Here is a 20342-nt window from a genome sequence, read left to right as displayed (position 1 = left end):
ATAAAAAATATTGATTGTTATTGTGCATCACGCAAGACCGACAGCCCATGGTGTGCTTTGAGGTAGCAGCCAAGAAAGGTGTAGTGTGTCTGTGAGCACCCATGTGTACACTTGTGTGCACACCTGTATGTGTGAGTGCGCTTGCAATGATCTGCTAGGACAGGGGACAGCAACCCGTGGCTCTTTAGTCTTTATTTTGCGGCTCCGGGTGGTTTGGGAAAATAAATTATAAGTATTTAGCTGAAGTGTATTTTATTTGTGTTTAGTTCTTTTTTTTAACTTGTAGTTCTAAATTGTTAGATTATTGTGATTTTGAAATATAAAAATAAAATTATATTTTATTATTTTTTTCATCGCTCAAAATAAGCGTCACACTCACGGAAGCCGGTGTACCCGCCGAAACGCTGTGCATTTATCGAGACTTTCAACCCCAGGTAGGCCGATTATGGATCTTCGGATCCACATTATGTCGGCAGCTATTCTCCACCGTGAACTATGTTAAAAGCAAACACCGCTCACGCCTCACAGACGACAGCTTACAGTCCTGCGTAAAGATGAAAGCCCCGATTTGCAGACGCTGTGCGCAGAGGTTCGGGACCATAAGTCTTATTGTAAACATATCACGGCAGACCCGACGATGTTTGAATGAACATGCTTTTCAGCATCTCTTTATTGACCGCTTTTCACACACGGTTGCTGTACGCACACAGCCGGCTGTAGCTTTTCAGCTCTCTTCAGAGACAGAGAAAAGCGCTTAATAAAAAAACTTTACTTACTTATTTTAGTTGTTCACACAAAGCATAAAGGTAAAAAAAATACCAATATATACAGTGCCATCTTCATTTTAGATTTCAAAAAGTATTTGCAGCTCCCAGTGTTTTCTTTTGCGTGGAAACCGGGTCCAAGTGGCTCTTTAGGTGTTAAAGGTTGCTGACCCCTGTGCTAGGGGGTTTGGGGAGCTATAGCCCCGTCCCCCAGGACATGAAGCAGGCATAGAGGAGATCCAGACCCCAGACATCTAGAGGCCCCCACAGCACGAGAACCCAAGGAGGACCATTCGAGGCGTAGCCGCGCCACCCTCCTGAAAAGAGCTGAGGAGAGCCCCAGACGAGGGGTCACCCAGCAGCCACGGAGCAGAGAAGCTACAGGGGGCTGCAATTATGTGCCCGCAGGCTCTGCCGGTAGCCAGCTGCACCAGAGTGGGTCTAGCCCCTACTGGGGCCAGCTCCCCTGTTGCCAGCAGTAGGCACCCCCGTTCCCTGTAATCCAAAAAGGCCAGGGGGCCCAGGCCCATCGAAACTGGGGCCCACGGTAGCAGCACCCCCAAGCCCCACAGAGCCTGGGGCGGCCCACTCAACCCTACCACAGGGGAAATTACACCCTATCTTCCAGACTACATAAGACAATAGACACCCAGGTTGAGTTCATTCTCCACCTCTGCTATATCTCTTGCCCACCTGCAGAGTGAACTCCTGGTGAGCAGAGACCTCCTGCAAGGATGTAACAACCTCCCTGCCAGCTGAAGGGGCCCCCAGTTCTGTCAATGCACAACCGCTGTGCCAAGGCTGGGCCCCCATGCATTCACCCACACACAACCCCCGGAGTCACAAGAACCAGGACCCAAGCCCCCAAGGCCCAGCCAGAGCCCCAGCCCAGAGGTGGAGCACCCCCAGAACCTCAAGCCCACCCCGGACCTACCCAGGGGCAGCCAGGCTACCAGGCCAGTAACCCACGTCCACCAGCACAGACCCTCCCCAAGCCCTGCTGCACACAGCCAACAGGAAAACACCACCCAAGAGATACTAGTGCCCCAACCAGATCAAGACCACAGTCGCCAGGTTGAGCCGCCCAGGAAAAATATCCCTAGGGTACCCCCAGACAACCCAAGCTCACACCTACCCCCACACCAACCACAAAACCATGGCTGGGAGTGTGTCTCGCAGTTAGCTGACTGCCTTAGCTGTCCAAGTGATGTCAGCCCTCTTTATCCATTGGCAGTGACTGGTCCTCCCAGCAGTGTTAGTTAATTATTTTATAACCTGCTGTTGCACCTGTCCTTTGATTCCAATCTCTCAAAGCAGTTTTTTCTGTTGTACTGGCAACAAAGCCCCTACACCCCACTTGCACCGGGCGCACATTGATCTCCCAGCCTCTGTGCTCTGCCTCAGCTGTCAAGTTGGCATACCGCAGCTTCTTGCACTCAAATGCTTTCTCAAATGCATCCTCCTCCGGTACCGTCAGCTCAATGATGTAAGCAAGTTCTCTGGAGTTGGACCAAAGGACGAGGTCTGGTCACAGAGTAGTTGTTACGATCTCTGTGGGGAAAATTAGCCTCTGATAAAAGTCTACTTGCGTCTACCAATCCTTGGCGACTTTCAGAGAGCCCAGATCCAGAGTTAAAGGGCTAGTCCTCAGCTTGTCCCCCTCCCGAACAAATGCTTATGGATACTGACGCTCCTCTTGATTTGTGAAAGGTTGAGTGTTGATGGATTTTCTCTTGCACTCAACTTTTTCGGCTAGACCCCTGAGGACTGTTAAAAACGGTTCTTTTGATTCTTAGGGCCAAAAAGACACTGCTCAAAAGTGGTCTTTTACTTTAAAAAATGATCTTTATTTAAATATCCCAGGATATGGAGACTGAGCACACACAGAAACGCCTGCTCACATCAGCCAGTCTCAAACAGAAAACAGGAAGCCAGGTTATTTATGTACCTCTCGACGTCACATATGTCACACAGTTTCATTACACACAAAACTTCTTCTATTCAGTTCCTCTTTTCTGTGTCTGATTTTATTAATATGCCTGTGCACTAAAACTTCCTGTGCAGCTTGCAATAACTTCCCCTTTCTAAGGTCTGTTGCCAGGGCAACCTGTCTAGACTTAGTCTCACTCTGTCGGTTCCTCGTATTCTACAAAAAACATGCAGTTTCTGGTCAGCCTGTAACCTAGTTTTACACTAAAGTCTGGGCCTCTCTCATATAAACCAATAATAATCAGCATATAAGCATTTAAAATGATATATTTATTACCTAACAGGACCTCATTGTGTCTCCATGTGTATCTGCCTTGAGTAAGGCTAGTCCTACAACCAACAAAGATGTGCTTGAGTATTGCTGGGACTGTACACGGGGAGCAAGATGGGTCCTTTCCAAACCAGAGCCGTGTCATGGTGGAGTATGCCAGTGTATTTTAGGTATGGACCCAAAAGCAGACAGGGACAGAGACAAAACGGAGTTGCAAATGAAAAACAAGCCTTTATTGTGGCTGATAACATTAATACACAACTCAAATTAAGGCAAACAGGGGTGAGAGATAACTGAAAACTTAAACTGGGAAAACTAAAATAACTAAGACATCAGAGATGAGACCAAGGAACTATGAAACAACTATGATAACTGTGATTACTATGATAACTCTGATAAGACTATAATAACTATCACTATGAATACATGAAAAAAAGCACACAGACTAAATATGCACAGGAGGTGATCAGGGGAAGTGGAGACACACAAGGAAACATCTGACCCAAATAAACACCACATGGGAAAGTAACACTAAGCATGATGAACATAGAAACAAGACTTAAAAAAAACCCCAAAGAAAACAAAAAGAAAACAGAATGAGATGCCGACAGGACACAAGCTTGACAACATGACACACACAGAAACAAAACATGACAGGTTAAGACATGAACCAGAGAGACCTGGTGAAGACGCAAAGGGATTTAATAAGCAAAGAACTAAAACTGAGCAATCTAGGAGCTAATATCTAAATTAACATGACATAAACAATGGATGTCAAAATAAAAGGAAACACAAATCCTAAATAACATTAGCATCAACAAGAACTTAACAACAATAATATAAGACGTCAACAATACAAAATGAACACAAAATTCTGGATCACAGGCTGCAGATTTACGGGGGAAGGTAGTACATCATATGTGGCTCAGATGAAGAAACTAGCCTATTCTACTCCATTCCCCAGATTTCACTCCATGTGAGAGATAATTTAATGCTATACAAATGCAGGCCATGAGTACAAATCTACCCTCTATTACTGTTTTGCATACTGTGAGATTAATAATTTTATGTATTAAAATTGCTACTCCCCTTTGTGTAGAGTTCCATTTCCCACTTGCCACTCCTTTTCGATATGTAACTGAATGAGAACAGTTGAAGCAATATTGAAAGGTATTAGCTTTAGTTTGTATTATTATTATTATTACTATCATCATTATTTTATTAACATTTTTTCTTCTTTTCCTTACTAAATTAACTTTGTGTATTGTTTACATGATTGAAATAAATTAACTAACAAACAAACACACACACAATAATGGATTACACAGCACTGGGGAATAGATTTTATCACTGATTTCTCTAAAGGTGGTGAACAGTTAAGGATGCAATTCAATCAGTCAGTTTATTTATGAGCACATTTAAAAAACAGCGCAGGTTGACCAAAGTGCTGTACATAGTAAAACAAACACAAAAAAAACTCTGTACAATTAAAATATAGGGAGTAAAGATGTGTTTTCAGAAAAGATTTAAAAATGTCGATTGCTGGAGAGGTCCTTATTTGAAGAGCAGGCTGTTACAAAGTTTGGGCACAACAACCACAGAGGCCCAATCTCCACTGTGTTTTAGTCTGCTTCTAGGAACAATCAGAAGCAACTTATCAGCTTAGTAGTGTTTGGAGTATTTTTTTTTTAAATTAAAAGATCAGAGAAGTACAAGGGATGCTAGTCCATTTAGAGACTTAAAAACAAGCAATAACATTTTAAAATTAATTCTAGAACATAATGGAAATGGGCCAAGACTGGGGAAATATGGTCGTGTTTATGTGTGCCTTTCGAGAGTGGGGCTGCAACATTCTGAACAAGCTGAAGATGAGATAGCAGAGCCTGGTTGATATCAAAATAAACACTATTACAGTAATCAAATCTGGATGAAATAAATGCATAAATCACTTTCTCGTAGTCAGCAGACAACAAAATGTTCCTTCTTTTTGCAAGGGCCTTAAGCTGGAAGAAGCTGGCTTTTACAACAGAATTTGTTTCTCAAATGAAAAACTGCCATCAAAGAACACTTCGAGATTTTTTTGCAAAGGGAGTTCTGAACTTAGCCAGAGAAGAACGTGTATGTTTCATATATGTTGCAACATATATGTTTCATATGCATCATATATGTTTCATATGCATCATATATGTTTCATATGCATGTTTCATATATATATATATATATATATATATATATATATATATATATATATATATATATGGAACATGCACACTCACCTTTTTCCTGTGTGTCTTAATTCTATGCCTAAAGTTGTTCTTATTGCTTTTCCTTTTTGTTTTATTTGATTTTAAACTGTATTGTTTTATTCTGTATTGCTTTTATTTATTTATCTTTTTTTACCCTCTAATAATTGTTCAGCACTCGGTTTCAAAGCACTTTAAAAGTAGAGTTATTGTCACAGGGACGAGATGGACTCAGGTGCATACCAGCTTTTTAGAATCAAAGTCAACAGTTTATTTATAGAAACACTGGGTGAGCTATATGAAAAGTACAAGGGTCTGGGTTCCATGGATCCAGGAAAGTAGGGGAAACAGGACCATACACTCAGTAAAGTTTAACGCACTCCATACACTGATCCAAAACTCTCTCCTTGATCCTCTTCAGTCACTCATTCTCTCGCTCCGTACACACCACACTGCCAGAGTCGGGAACAGTACAGGAAACAGGGAGTCCAGGAGTCTATTTACAAGAAAGCACGATCGGAAAAAGATAGAGATTTGCACAAAAACAGGGATTTGCCAGGGCTGTACTAATGGAGGTTACTCAAAGATCCAGCGAAGAAAGCAATGAGCCACCACCTTAAGTAGTGGCTCAGGCAGATCAGTGGCAGGTGGGATAATTATCCGAGTTACATAGGCCAAGAGTGGGAGCCCATGATGAGCTCTGCCCAGATAGATAGAGGAGAGGAGAGAGAAAAATAAAACAAAACACGTGGCCTAGAAACCAAGTCAGCTAGGGACACCATGACAGTTTTATTATTATTATTTTTATTAATATTGTTATTGTTATTATTATTGTTATTGTTAACTTCCCTGGAAAAAATGTATCTTTAAATCCATGAGCAGACAGTAAATGATTATTTCAAGTTAAGGAAATACTCAACCTGACTGTTTCTTAGCAGAGAACTACTCCACCTTTTCCCTGTGCTTGACCTAATTCTTCATGGTTCCTCCACAGAGTGGACCAGGAGAGCTCAGAGGCTCCCAGTGGTCAGTCTGCCCAGCAGAATCAAACACAGCTGGACTCCATATTTATGGTCTGTACATGTACAACAACTACTTTTACATCTATCCTGTTCACAGTCATCTCCATGCTGCTCATTGTAGACCAGTGGATTGTCAGTGTGTCCAAAATGGATCTGAAGTTTGGCTGTATGATTTCAGTCTGATTGGGTCATTCATAAAGTATTCTGTTCCAGCTGTTGGAGGACAACATCATCACTTTTGTGAAGAGCGAGCTGAAGAAGATCCAGAACGTTCTAAGTCAAGATTACCCAGAATTTTTGCAGCGTCAGAAGGAGGATGATGTGGAGAGGAGGAGCAGCAGAGAGGCAGTTATGAAGATCACACTGGATTTCCTGAGGAGAATGAAGCAGGAGGACCTGGCTGACCTTATGCAGAGCAGTAAGAGGATTTCTATAAAGATTTAAGATGCTGGATGAAGGAATATTTGCAATTGTCATATGAGATTAACAGACTTGTATTGAGTCATTTCTTGAGGGAACTGAAATGTCATAAAGATTTTGTTAACTGATTGTTGATGTTGTATTTTTTATTATTGTTATTCAGAACTTCTAGATGCAGTTTATCCACAGAAATTTAAATCTGCACTGAAGAAGAGGTTCCAGTGTGTGTTTGAGGGCATCGCTAAAGCAGGAAACCCAACCCTTCTGAATCAGATCTACACAGAGCTCTACATCACAGAGGGAGGGACTGCGGAGGTCAATGATGAACATGAGGTCAGTCAGATTGAAACAGCATCCAGGAAACCAGACAGACCAGAAACAACAATCAGACAAGAAGACATCTTTAAAGCTTCACCTGGAAGAGATGAACCAATCAGAACAGTGCTGACAAAGGGAGTGGCTGGCATTGGGAAAACAGTCTTAACACAGAAATACACCCTGGACTGGGCTGAAGACAAAGCCAACCAGGACATCCAGTTTATATTTCCATTCACTTTCAGAGAGCTGAATGTGCTGAAAGAGGAAAAGTTCAGCTTGGTGGAACTTGTTCATCACTTCTTTACTGAAATCAAAGAAGCAGGAATCTGCAGCTTTGAAGACTTCGCGGTTGTTTTCATCTTTGATGGTTTAGATGAGTGTCGACTTCCTCTGGACTTCCACAACACTGAGATTCTAACTGACCCTAGAAAGTCCACCTCAGTGGATGTGCTGCTGATGAACCTCGTCAGGGGGAAACTGCTTCCCTCTGCTCACCTCTGGATAACCACACGACCTGCAGCAGCCAATCAGATCCCTCCTGACTGTGTTGACATGGTGACAGAGATCAGAGGGTTCACTGACCCACAGAAGGAGGAGTACTTCAGGAAGAGATTCAGAGATAAGAACCAGGGGAAAAGGATCATCTCCCACATCAAGACATCACGAAGCCTCCACATCATGTGCCACATCCCAGTCTTCTGCTGGATCACTGCTACAGTTCTGGAGGATTTGCTGAAAACCAGAGAGAGAGGTCAGCTGCCCAAGACCCTGACTGAGATGTACATCCACTTCCTAGTGGTTCAGGCCAAAGTGATGAAGGTCAAGTATGATGGAGGAGCTGAGACAGATCCACACTGGAGTCCAGAGAGCAGGAAGATGATGGAGTCACTGGGAAAACTGGCTTTTGATCAGCTGCAGAAAGGAAACCTGATCTTCTATGAATCAGACCTGACAGAGTGTGGCATCGATATCAGAGCAGCCTCAGTGTACTCAGGAGTGTTCACACAGATCTTTAAAGAGGAGAGAGGACTGTACCAGGACAAGGTGTTCTGCTTCATCCATCTGAGTGTTCAGGAGTTTCTGGCTGCTCTTCATGTCCATTTGACCTTCATCAACTCTGGAGTCAATCTGCTGGAAGAACAACCAACAACCAACAATTCTGAAAGAAGAGAATTTGCTGAGAAACACTTCTACCAGAGTGCTGTGGACAAGGCCTTACAGAGTCCAAGCGGAAAACTGGACTTGGTCTTGCGCTTCCTCCTGGGACTTTCACTGAAAACCGGTCAGGCTCTTCTACGAGGCCTGCTGACACAGGCAAGAAATGGCTCAGATTTTGGTCAGGAAACTATTGCGTATATCAAGAAGGTGATTAATGAGGAAGACCTCTCTGCAGAGAAAAGCATCAATCTGATCCACTGTCTGAATGAACTGAATGATCGTTCTCTGGTGGAGGGGATTCAACAGTCCCTGAGATCAGGAAGTCTCTCCATAGATAAACTTTCTCCTGCTCAGTGGTCAGCTCTGGTCTTCATCTTATTGTCATCAGAAAAAGATCTGGATGTGTTTGACCTGAAGAAATACTCAGCCTCAGAGGAGGCTCTTCTGAGGCTGCTGCCAGTGGTCAAAGCCTCCAACAAAGCTCTGTAAGTAAATATCTACTTATCCTGTCATTTTTAAAATGTTGATTATACTTAACTAAAAGGAAGCAATAAAAAGCAACAATTAATCTTGTCTCCAAGCTCAAGCATTTTTTCACTTATGTCTTATGCATATCTGTAGTCAGGCCGTAACTACAGTGCTGTGAAAAAGTACAATCAGAGTTCCAGAAAAATTGGGACATTGTTAATATATGAATAAACGGAAAACTAAAAGACACAAATAACATAAAAAAAAGTTTAAACTCATGAACAAAATTTGCTGAATTTCATCATTTGTTTCAATTTTGATTCTTGCTACATGTATATTAAAAAAACAAAGAAGCTGTTCCTAGGACTGCGCTCTTCTGGACAGAGATCTCTGATGTTGTTCCTGGGATCTGTTGGAGCCACTCGCTTATCTTGAGAGCCACCACACCTAGTACTCTGATTACCACTGGGACCACTGTTACCTTCACTGTCCACATCTTCTCGAGCTCTTCTCTGAGTCCTTGGTAATTCTCAAGCTTCTCATGTTCCTTCTTCCTGATATTGCTGTCTTTTGGAACCGCTACATCTATCACTACGGCTGCCTTCTTCTCTTTGTTTACCACCACTATGTCCGGTGGTTTAGCAACCACCATTTTGTCCGTCTGTATCTGGAAGTTCCACCGGATCTTAGCTTGGTCATTCTCCACCACCTTGGGGACATCTCCCAATTTGCCCTCGGGACTTCCAGGCTATACTCTGCACAGATGTTTCTGTATACCCGGCCTCCTTCCTTCCGCTAGCATACAGCCTCAGGGTGCTGGACTTGGGGTGAAACTCTCCATACATGTTCAAGAGCTTCCTTGTCTCGATGTCAGTTGTTTTTTTCTCCCCCTTTGACCAGACTATTATCCCAGCAGGGTAGCTGAGGTAGGTGTTGATCTTGTTCTTACCGTTTATCCGACATGGATAAGAACCTCTGCAATGTCAAGTGATAAATCTTGCCTGATTTTAGCAATGTTCCTCAGATGATAAAGGGTAGTCCTTGTTGTCTATTTAACACGGGAGTCGAAGGAGAGCATCGTGTCAAACCACACATCCAAGTATTTTAACTTGTCCCTACAATTGATGACATAGTCATCAATTTTCAAGGTGAAATTTTGGGACAAGTACTGAAATTATCAGTATTAAGAAGCAGGAAATTATCAGACAATAAGCTCCTAATTGCAGATAGCTGGCTTCTAATTTAGGCAAGTCAGCAGAGTTTCCAATGGTTAAAGGAACATATAGCTCATCAGCGTAACAATGAAAGGTTACATTAAAAGAACATAGAAGAAGTCCAAGAGGCAGCAGATACAGAGAAAACAGCAACGGGCCAAGTACAGAGCCCTGAGGGACCTCATGACTCACTGCACAGGTCTCAGAGAGATCATTTTTAAAACAGAAAGGATCTCAGCCACGATAAAACATTTCCTGTACCTCTGATAAAATGTTCTAGCCTATCCATTAAAGTACAGCGATCCACAGTGTCAAAGGCAGCACTTAGATCTAGCAGTAATAAAACTGAGGTGTGATCATTGCATTTACCAACGGATTATTTACCACCTAGATTAAAGCTGTTTGTGTGTAGTGATTTGGTCTAAAACCAGACTGAAATGGTTTAAACAGATTGTTTGTTGACAGATGGTTGGTGAGCTGCTTAAAAACAACTTTTTTAAACGCCGTAGACAAAGATAGTTGTGAGATGGGTCTATAGCTTGCAACCATGTCAACATCTAGTCCAGACTTTTTCAAGATTGGTATTACCAAAACTGATTTAAAACAGGCAGGGAAAACTCCGGTGATCAATGAAGTACTTAAAAGAAACAGAATGTAAGGCCCTAAAACTGATCACATCCTTGATAGTCCAGGCTGGTAGAGGATCCAAAGAACAGGTTGTACATTGAGCTCCGTTTACAACCTTAGTTAATCCAGAAAGGGAAATAACCTTAAAGCCAGAGAACAGTTTATCAGCACCAACAGGCAAAGCAGCTGAGTAGTCTGACAAACTACCCAAGGATGGAGTAATCTGATTTCTAAGTGTTTCAGCCCTGTCTCTAAACAACATAAAGTAATGAGCTGTCAAATTTGAACAGCACTTCTAAGTTGTGACACCGTGTTGAATAAAAGTTTGGAGTTATGCTTATAATGAGATTTGAGAAATAATTTGCTTTTGCTGCAGACATCGATGATTGAAAATAAAGTCAAAGTGTCTCTCCAAGCCTGTAGAAATACTTCTAGTCTGGAACATCGCAAGCGATGTAGCATTTTACGCTACGTGAGAAATCTTTGGGTATGTTACGCTTTCGGCCACCCGACACATGGCCAAAAAATTAGGAAACATGAGAACCATTTGGAATGTATCTACACAGGTAGGTTTATTTTACTGTAATCGCTTTGGAAAACACAATCTAACATGATTAAGATGGTAGTTAAGGTTGAGATAAGGTTATGGTCAGGGTTAGGGATAAGGTTACTGTTAGGGCTGGAATGCATGGCTGGAACATGTGGTATCATAGAAACACGGAAGGTTAACTTTTGCGTTCCTGAGGAACACCTCAGGACATGACAAATCGTCAGTATTTTGGTCAGAGTAAGAACTGACTCAATTTAAAGTCCCCCCCCTATAAGAATCCTTTCATAGTGAGTGACGAAATATGTCAAGAAGTCTGAGAATTCAGAAATGAAGAAATCATTACATTTAGGTGGACGATAGATGACTATAATTAGAACCACAGGGCAGCTTAAAATCAGGAGCTGGGACTTTGTATTTGTTTGCATTTTTGACCCCGCTTCCCCACCCAGACAACCAGGGGGAGCTGAAGAAACTGGCATCTGGGGGGCAAAGGTGCTACTTCACCAGCGTGGAGCCATGTCTCAGTTAGGAACATGATGTCCAGCTTATGCATTTAAGGAAGCTAACTCTCTGTCCATCCATGGTAGTGGGTTGGAAATGCACTAATTACAAGTTATTTATTAATAAGTTGCTTCACCTCCCCTTGTATCCCATCAGCATTGCAACCAATAAAACTGAATCAGGTGAGTGCGCTCTGACAACGTCGGGTAAACAGGAAGAAGGCAGCACTTTTATAGGTCAGAAAAAAGTTCCAAATAGCTAGGGTCACTGCTGGCAAGGATCCGCCGCATCCATGATATGACTCTCACATGCTTTCCAGAGCATGCGCCACATATACATCTACTTCTTTAGCGCTCCATTTTAAAGGATTACAGGATGGATCACGTTGATACAGTTCCTCCTGTACTGACACTAGAGGCAGCGCAAGTCCTCCAAATTGCTCGCTAAGGAAGGGGAGCATCAGCAGTGAGTCAGGGATATTAAGAAGAGTCTGACACTCATACACCAAAAAGGAGTGGGTTTTTAAAACTAGCAGGGACACCACTATGAACACAATACATAAACATTTCAGAACCGAGAGACGGGATGGCATGACATCTGGCGCCATCTCGAAATTGCCATCTTGTGCTGAGATCCTGCTATAATCTTTGTTGAGGTTATGCTTCCAGGCATCAGCTAAAAACTGTTTGTGGTTCACCTCAGTTCAGTTTCATTTATAAGAAGCCAAAGAACCATTGACTCAAGGCGCGTAGTAGTTCATTTTCACAACTTGTACATCAGAAGGCTAAGAAGTAGGGGTGGGTTTTGATTATCGATTTTCTGATTAAAATCAATTCTAGCTTGAATAATGCGATAGCAATTCATTAAAATTCGGAATCAATTTTTAAATATAAATTTATTTTGCCCAAAATGCCATAATCTCAGGTTAAACCTCACAATTCAACAACTACCAAACAGCTAAAACAGTAAATGGGAGCAGGTACACAAATTCTGCACAAAGACCTAAACACAAAGAGCGGTCCTGCTGATGTATCCAGAGGTGGGTAGTAACGAGTTACATTTACTCCGTTACATTTACTTGAGTAAGTTTTTGAAAGAAATGTACTTTTAAAGTACCTTTTTTGCACGATACTTTTTACTTTTACTTGAGTACATTTGTGAAGAAGAAACGGTACTTTTACTCCGCTACATTTGCAAAATTCAACTCGTTACTTTTTAAAAAAAATTATTAGTTTAACACATTAGATAACATGCCGCCAGTGGACTTTCTGGTAGCTTTTTTACCAATGAGATGTGGCCATGCAGTCACATGACCAGTTTGAAACTGTAGCGGGCAGAGCGGCCCAAGCGTTTCAAAGTAGCGGACACACGGAAAGAAGAAACATGAAAACATGGCAAAGCCACTTGTCTACACTAGAGCTGAAGAGGATGAACAGCCTTGGCCTCACGTACAAAGAATGTTTCGCTTAAAAGTAGCACAAAAGAACACCTATGTCTTCAGTGCCGGTGTCTTCAGTGAGAGCCAAAACAAACCAACTTTTCAGCGTGAAACAACTCAACTTGTGTAACCTGAGGAAACGGTACGTTTTCTCTAAATCTCTTTTTAGCTGTGGTTAGCTGGATGTCAGTCTTATGTTACAGCAGCTGTGTCGAGCTCGAGCTGCGAGTCATATTTTGTACGTTGTAGTGAGATAAGTTTGTGGGTGTTTTGTGCAGCTTCAGCTGTCCTTTTAACTGCTCGCTGGTTAGCTAGTGTGAGCTATAAGCTAACAGCTAGCCTGGTTAATGACGCTAGAGTTCAACGCACATGTAAACAGCTCATCTCTACTGCTTTAACTGTTAAAACAGAAGGCAATACTGCGGGTGACAGGGTTTATTATGTGAAACAGCAGCTTGTTTAGTTTAAACAGTCTGCATTAAGCTGGGCAAACACTGCGATTTTTTTTTTTTTTTTTTTTTTTTTTTCCAGTCACGTTATTCCGCTCCTGATCAAACTGTACAATTAAATCGCAGGGGTTAGAAGTTCATAGGTCAAGTTGCAGGGTCTCACACTATACGGCCTGATGCTCTGATGTGACCTGAGTGCTCAAACTGTGCGTCCATAACATGAAGCTTATCATACAAAATCTGTCCCTCGCTCTCCCTCTCTCTGTCTTTTACTCACACAGACACACACACCATCAACTTTGCTAAATTACTAATGAAAAACATTGACCAGGCAGCTGTGATTAAGCAGCAATGTCCATCCAGCTCTTTTCATGGTTGTTGTAGTCGTGATAATTTTGTGAGGCCACATTGAAAAGCCTCGGATACCGAAGCATAGAGCTGCCACCCAGGCAAAAGAAAAATAGAGCTATATCATGTTATAACATGAAAAGTATATTGTTCTAGCAATATACCTTTCATGTTTGAACAATATAATATCACGTTATTACAATATACATAATTATCACGTTTGTACAATATAAATATTATATTGTATGAACGTGATATGATATTGTTTAAACGTGAAAGGTATATTGCACGAATATGAAAAGTATATTGTTAGAACAATAAACTGCCATGCTGCTCCACCTTTTCTCTTTCATTTCTGTGTTTGTGCGTGCGCAGTGTGAGAGGCTGCGTTGAGGGGCGACAGGATTTCAAACAGGTTTGATTATCTTGCGACCATACGATTGATGATTGGTGGGAGCTGGTCGTGAGGTGTTTACTGCTTTTCGTTACCCCATGTAAACTACACGATGCACACACGATTAAGGCAAAACACGACCAATCCCCAAAACGGTTGCGTGACTGAAAAATAGTCTCAAAATGGGCCAAAAATCGCACAGTGTATGGGCAGCTTTTGGAGGCTAGCTCCAAACAAACATCTGCAGCTTGGCAGTGTATACGCACTATAATGAACAGACCTAATTCTTTTGAAAACCATACATCTTTCCACAGGTCTCCACTTCATCAGGCATCACCTGGACTCAGAGCTGGATGAGGCCAGCACAAACAGCGGCCTATTCGACGAAGATGATGGATCCATGGGGTCAGGAAAGCCAGAAACAGGGGAGCTGGAGAGGTACCTTTCATGTCCATTCACTGGAGGTGTGGATCTATTGCATGGCTTTCCTCACATCAAGAAGCTGTCAATCAAAGTCAATACAGCTCTTCATGCATCTGGAGCTTGTGAAGGACTTCTCAGTCATGCAGGACTCCTGTTCACTGCTGAACAGTTACAGCTTCACAGAAAGAACCTTGAGAGCAAACTGCTGCTGAAGCTTAACTATCACCTCACTGAGTGAAGAAATGGCACATTTCTGCTAAATATGCAGAAATAAATGCACACCCGTACAACTTATGGTAAACTGAGCTGCCTTGTATGAACATATGTTGAAGATGCCTCGTTCTAATGCTTTCTCTGAGGCTGCTGTGCCATTTGGAGCAGAAATGAATATAACGTTTACAGCATATCTTGTCACTGGAAATTATTTGCACTGTTTATATGTTTATATTATTTACTGTAGGTATTGGTGAAAAAAGCTTTATGTTGTGAAAAACTGAAATCTGGAAATTAGAATTGTTGTGCCTTATTTTGTTGATCTTTTTACATATATTCCTTTTGAAAATAGTTAAATTTGTATATTTATTTATTTTTGTTTGTCTGATAACATTTATTTAAAAAATAAATCGGAGATTTCAAACAGTTACTCACTACTTGAGTAGTCTTTTCGCCAAGTACCTTTTTACTCTTACTTGGGTAACTTTTTTGACGACTACTTTTCACTTTTACTTGAGTAATAATATTTTAAAGTAATGCTACTCTTACTTGAGTACAATTTTTGGATACTCGACCCACCTCTGGATGTATCAGAATTTCACCTGACAGCATGTCACGTCTTATCACGTCGTCTTATACAGGATGTTATCATGAATAATAAGCAATGCCAATTTAAGTTTGAGGCAGTGAATGCAGAGATGGTAGAGCACTTATTGATATCACTTCCTGACGATACATCCTCCGGCTCTGATAACATAGACAGTAACTAGCTCAAAGTTGCAGCCAAGTTTGTGTCCCTTCCTATATGTCACATATTTAATAGATTGTTGGCATGCAGCTTATTTCCATTGCAGTGGAAAGAATCAAAAATAATTCCCATTCCTAAAAACAAGAATGACATTTTTAATGGTGTCAATAGCAGACCTATTAGTCTACTCCCCGTTCTAAGTAAAATTATGGAGAGGATTGTCTATGAACAAATTCAACATTACCTAACAGAAAATCAGTTACTCACTCAGTTTCAACATGCTTACAAACCTGGTTATTCCAGCAGTTCAGCTCTCATTCACATGACAGATAACTGGTATGAATATCTAGATAATGGGATTTTGCTTTAGATTGTTTTAAACCTGTAATTAGTTTAGCAACTTCAGTATCTGAAATATGAGTGATGGTGAACAAATTTTGACCAACATCATTCACATTATCAGAGCATACGACTTAGTCAAAGCTCTGATTGATCTCCTTAACAGATGAAATTAAAAAAAAGTGTTTAAGTTACTGGCAATAGATAGAGGCTCTCTAACAATAGAGTTATTTACATAAAGTTCAATTGTGTTTTTACTTTTGTTTGAATGACGGCCAAGTAATTTATTTAGGTGTTGCCAGATAATTTTACCTTTACCTTTGGCTCTTTCAATTACAGTGGGGCAAAAAAGTATTTAGTCAGCCACCGATTGTGCAAGTTCCCCCACTTAAAATGATGACAGAGGTCAGTAATTTGCACCAGTGGTAAACTTCAACTGTGAGAGACAGAATGTGAAAAAAAAAATCCATGAATTCACATGGTAGGATTTGTAAAGAATTTATTCGTAAATCAGGGTGGAAAATAAGTATTTGGTCAATAACAAAAATACAACTCAATACTTTGTAACATAACATTTGTTGGCAATAACAGAGGTCAAACGTTTACTATAGGTCTTTACCAGGTTTGCACACACAGTAGCTGGTATTTTGGCCCATTCCTCCATGCAGATCTTCTCAAGAGCAGTGATGTTTTGGGGCTGTCGCCGAGCAACACGGACTTTCAACTCCCGCCACAGATTTTCTATGGGGTTGAGGTCTGGAGACTGGCTAGGCCACTCCAGGACTTTCAAATGCTTCTTACGGAGCCACTCCTTTGTTGCCCGGGCGGTGTGTTTTGGATCATTGTCATGTTGGAAGACCCAGCCTCGTTTCATCTTCAAAGTTCTCACTGATGGAAGGAGGTTTTGGCTCAAAATCTCACGATACTTGGCCCCATTTATTCTGTCCTTAACACGGATCAGTCGTCCTGTCCCCTTGGCAGAAAAACAGCCCCATAGCATGATGTTTCCACCCCCATGCTTCACAGTAGGTATGGTGTTCTTGGGATGCAACTCAGTATTCTTCTTCCTCCAAACACGACGAGTTGAGTTTATACCAAAAAGTTCTACTTTGGTTTCATCTGACCACATGACATTCTCCCAATCCTCTGCTGTATCATCCATGTGCTCTCTGGCAAACTTCAGACGGGCCTGGACATGCACTGGCTTCAGCAGCGGAACACGTCTGGCACTGCGGGATTTGATTCCCTGCCGTTGTAGTGTGTTACTGATGGTGACCTTTTGTTACTTTGGTCCCAGCTCTCTGCAGGTCATTCACCAGGTCCCCCCGTGTGGTTCTGGGATCTTTGCTCACCGTTCTCATGATCATTTTGACCCCACGGGATGAGATCTTGCGTGGAGCCCCAGATCGAGGGAGATTATCAGTGGTCTTGTATGTCTTCCATTTTCTGATGATTGCTCCGACAGTTGATTTTTTCACACCAAGCTGCTTGCCTATTGTAGATTCACTCTTCCCAGTCTGGTGCAGGTCTACAATTCTTTTCCTGGTGTCCTTCGAAAGCTCTTTGGTCTTGGCCATGGCGGAGTTTGGAGTCTGACTGGTTGAGGCTGTGGACAGGTGTCTTTTATACAGATGATGAGGTCAAACAGGTGCCATTCATACAGGTAACGAGTGGGGGACAGAAAAGCTTCTTACAGAAGACGTTACAGGTCTGTGAGAGCCAGGGATTTTCCTTGTTTGAGGTGACCAAATACTTATTTTCCACCCTGATTTACAAATAAATTCTTTACAAATCCTACCATGTGAATTCATGGATTTTTTTTTTCACATTCTGTCTCTCACAGTTGAAGTGTACCTCTGGTGCAAATTACTGACCTCTGTCATCATTTTAAGTGGGGGAACTTGCACAATCGGTGGCTGACTAAATACTTTTTTGCCCCACTGTATATTTATAAAAAAATTTGCTTTGGCCTGTCTCAAACTTCTTGTTATTTTGTTCCACTTTGAAGTCAATCTGTCTATCCAGAGTTGGACCTGTTTTCAGGAACTGTTTTAGTAATTGATCTCTTGTCTTTATTTTTTGTTGACCTCTAATGGAGTATGTTTATATAACATCCTTGACAATGTCAGTGAAGTGACTGCTGCAGAATTGTGGATCATCACTACACAATAAACGCTCCCAGTTAGCTGATGCTAATGCTTCTGCTACATTTTGTCGCTGACTTCTTGGTATAAATTCATAAAAGGATCTCCTATTAGATGAACTATGAAAGTGATTCTTAACCCGTGATTTTATAAGTTTTCTAGAAAATAATATAAAATTGTGGTCTGAAATACCAGTGATAAAATTATAAGATTTAATAATTCGCTCGGGCTTATTACTGAAAACCAGATCTATTTTAGTTCTAGAGTGTCTCGTTATTCTTGTGGGTTGTTCAATGTGTTGAGTAATGTTTAAAGTCTCCATTATGTCCTTGAGTGTTTTTCTGTCTTTTTCACAGTCCCAGTTGACATTAAAATCTCCCATTACAATTATTTCATTAGACTTATTATTTATAGTATGATATTTAAGTAATATCTGTAGTTGTTCATAAAAAATATTCTTTGCGGAAGGAGGGCGATATAAACAGATCAACGTAAATGACATTTCTGGGGAAAGAGTGATTTTAACAGAAATATGTTCTATTTCAACATCTATTGGTGAACTAAGTAAAGAGCAATCCAGGTGGGTTTTTTTTACATACACAAGTATTCCTCCTCTTGTTCCAATTCTATCCCTTCTGAATACTGTGTACTCTGGAAAGACAACTGCAGACTCAGGAGAAGAACTTGTGAGCCAAGATTCAGAGATACCCAAAATAGAAATATTGGAATTGCTTAGAATATGTTCCAGTTGCTCATGCTTTGGTAACATACTGCGAATGTTAATGTGTCCACATAGAAGCCCCTTTGGTTTATTTTTAGTGTCCCAGAATACTTTAGCCTGATTAAATGTCTTGCAGATCTTTGTTCCTCTGTAACTCTTAATAGCAGGATTTCCTTTTGTTGACAATGCTATGAGCATTTAATGATGAAAAACCCTTTACCGGAGACTGTAGTTGGGGTACAGTAGATGGGGGCCCAGGCAGCCGAGATGGGGGCCCAGGCCACCAAGATGGGGGCCCAGGCCGCCGAGATGGGGGCCCAGGCCGCTGAGATGGGGGCCCAGGCAGCCTGGTACTTCGGTGGGACCACTCTTAGTGTGTGTACATCTTTTTTTGCGCTAGATTCTGAAGCTGCAGCTTTTGTCTCTCTCCAAACAAAATTGACTGAACCAGCAGCAAAAGAAGATCCAAACTACGCTTCACATTTTGCTTCACATAAACATTGTCAGGAATTCCCTTTTACCTTTTCTGTTTTGCTTCCACCACAATAAAATCACACTTCCTGCAGAGTTCTCTCTCTCAGTGTACAATTCCCATCTAAAAACCTCTGCTTTCGGCATTATTCACTTGTCTATTACCCACCAGTTTACTGTTGCTTACAGCGCTGTCAGGCGCTTTTTTTTTGTAATGTATTTATGTATATATTGACTAATGTTAAATAAATTATATTGCACATAAATATATATTCCTTGTCTTGATTCAACATATGGAGGATTTCATTTGATTACAAATTGTTTTTCAGACTGAGTGCTTGTAACCTCTCAGAGAGAAGCTGTGACGCTCTGTCCTCAGTTCTCAGCTCCAAGTTTTCTAGCTTGAGAGAACTAGACCTGAGTAACAACAACCTACGGGATTCAGGAGTGAAGCTTCTTTCTCTAGACCTGCTAAGTCCCCATTGTACATTGGAAACTCTGAGGTCAGAAATTCCTGTTCTTATTCTGCTGTTTTTAATATATTTAATGGCTGCCATAATTGAATCCAGTTTAGAGTAAAAGTTAAGACTTCTAATTTTAAATGGCCACAGGCAACCTTAGTTTTTGTTTTTCTTTTCTGAGAGCTGTGCCTGAAGTTGTCATAAGCTGCAGCAGAGCAGTACAAAGCATGCTTTACTGGAAAGCTGTCATAAACAACCCCGTTTAACAGGGATTCTCTTTTATATGGTCAATGTTCCAAAGAAGAATGTTCCAAACACTGACCACATTGTAAAGTTTACCACACAGGGATGTCTTTGTTTAGGTTACTTTTTGACTCATGCGCTAGAAGTTGTTTTTAATAGGTTTACAGTTTGTTTTCACATCTTCTGCATCAGAAGGCTGAGGAGTTGAAGTAGCATGCTTCTTGAAACTTGCAAATAAAAATGAGGTAGTTTTTTTGGGATGGGTGAACTGAAATGGGGAATGAGGTAAAATGACTTATTTCATATAAAGGATTAAGTGGGGAGTACACCAAGGTCAAAACATGTTTCTTTTTGTCCCCAAAACATAAACTGCAATGTATTTATATTTTTATTCATGTTAAATTA

The 20342-nt window shown here is 41.2% G+C and overlaps 1 protein-coding gene across 1 annotated transcript in view; it reads left to right on the top strand.

The window, feature by feature from the left end:
- Nucleotides 1-20342, top strand: part of LOC146498723 (uncharacterized) — a 319692-nt gene that overhangs the window by 292753 nt on the left and 6597 nt on the right. The window contains 4 exon segments of the mRNA XM_085138804.1: nt 6262-6340; nt 6503-6707; nt 6873-8670; nt 19563-19736. Coding sequence (XP_084994930.1) covers nt 6262-6340; nt 6503-6707; nt 6873-8670; nt 19563-19736 — 2256 coding nt within the window.

Source organism: Neolamprologus multifasciatus, chromosome 17 (genome assembly GCF_963576455.1).
Source record: "Neolamprologus multifasciatus chromosome 17, fNeoMul1.2, whole genome shotgun sequence".
Lineage (NCBI taxonomy): Eukaryota > Metazoa > Chordata > Actinopteri > Cichliformes > Cichlidae > Neolamprologus > Neolamprologus multifasciatus.
Note: the sequence above shows the minus strand (reverse complement) of the source record. Positions and strands in the feature narration are given on the sequence as shown.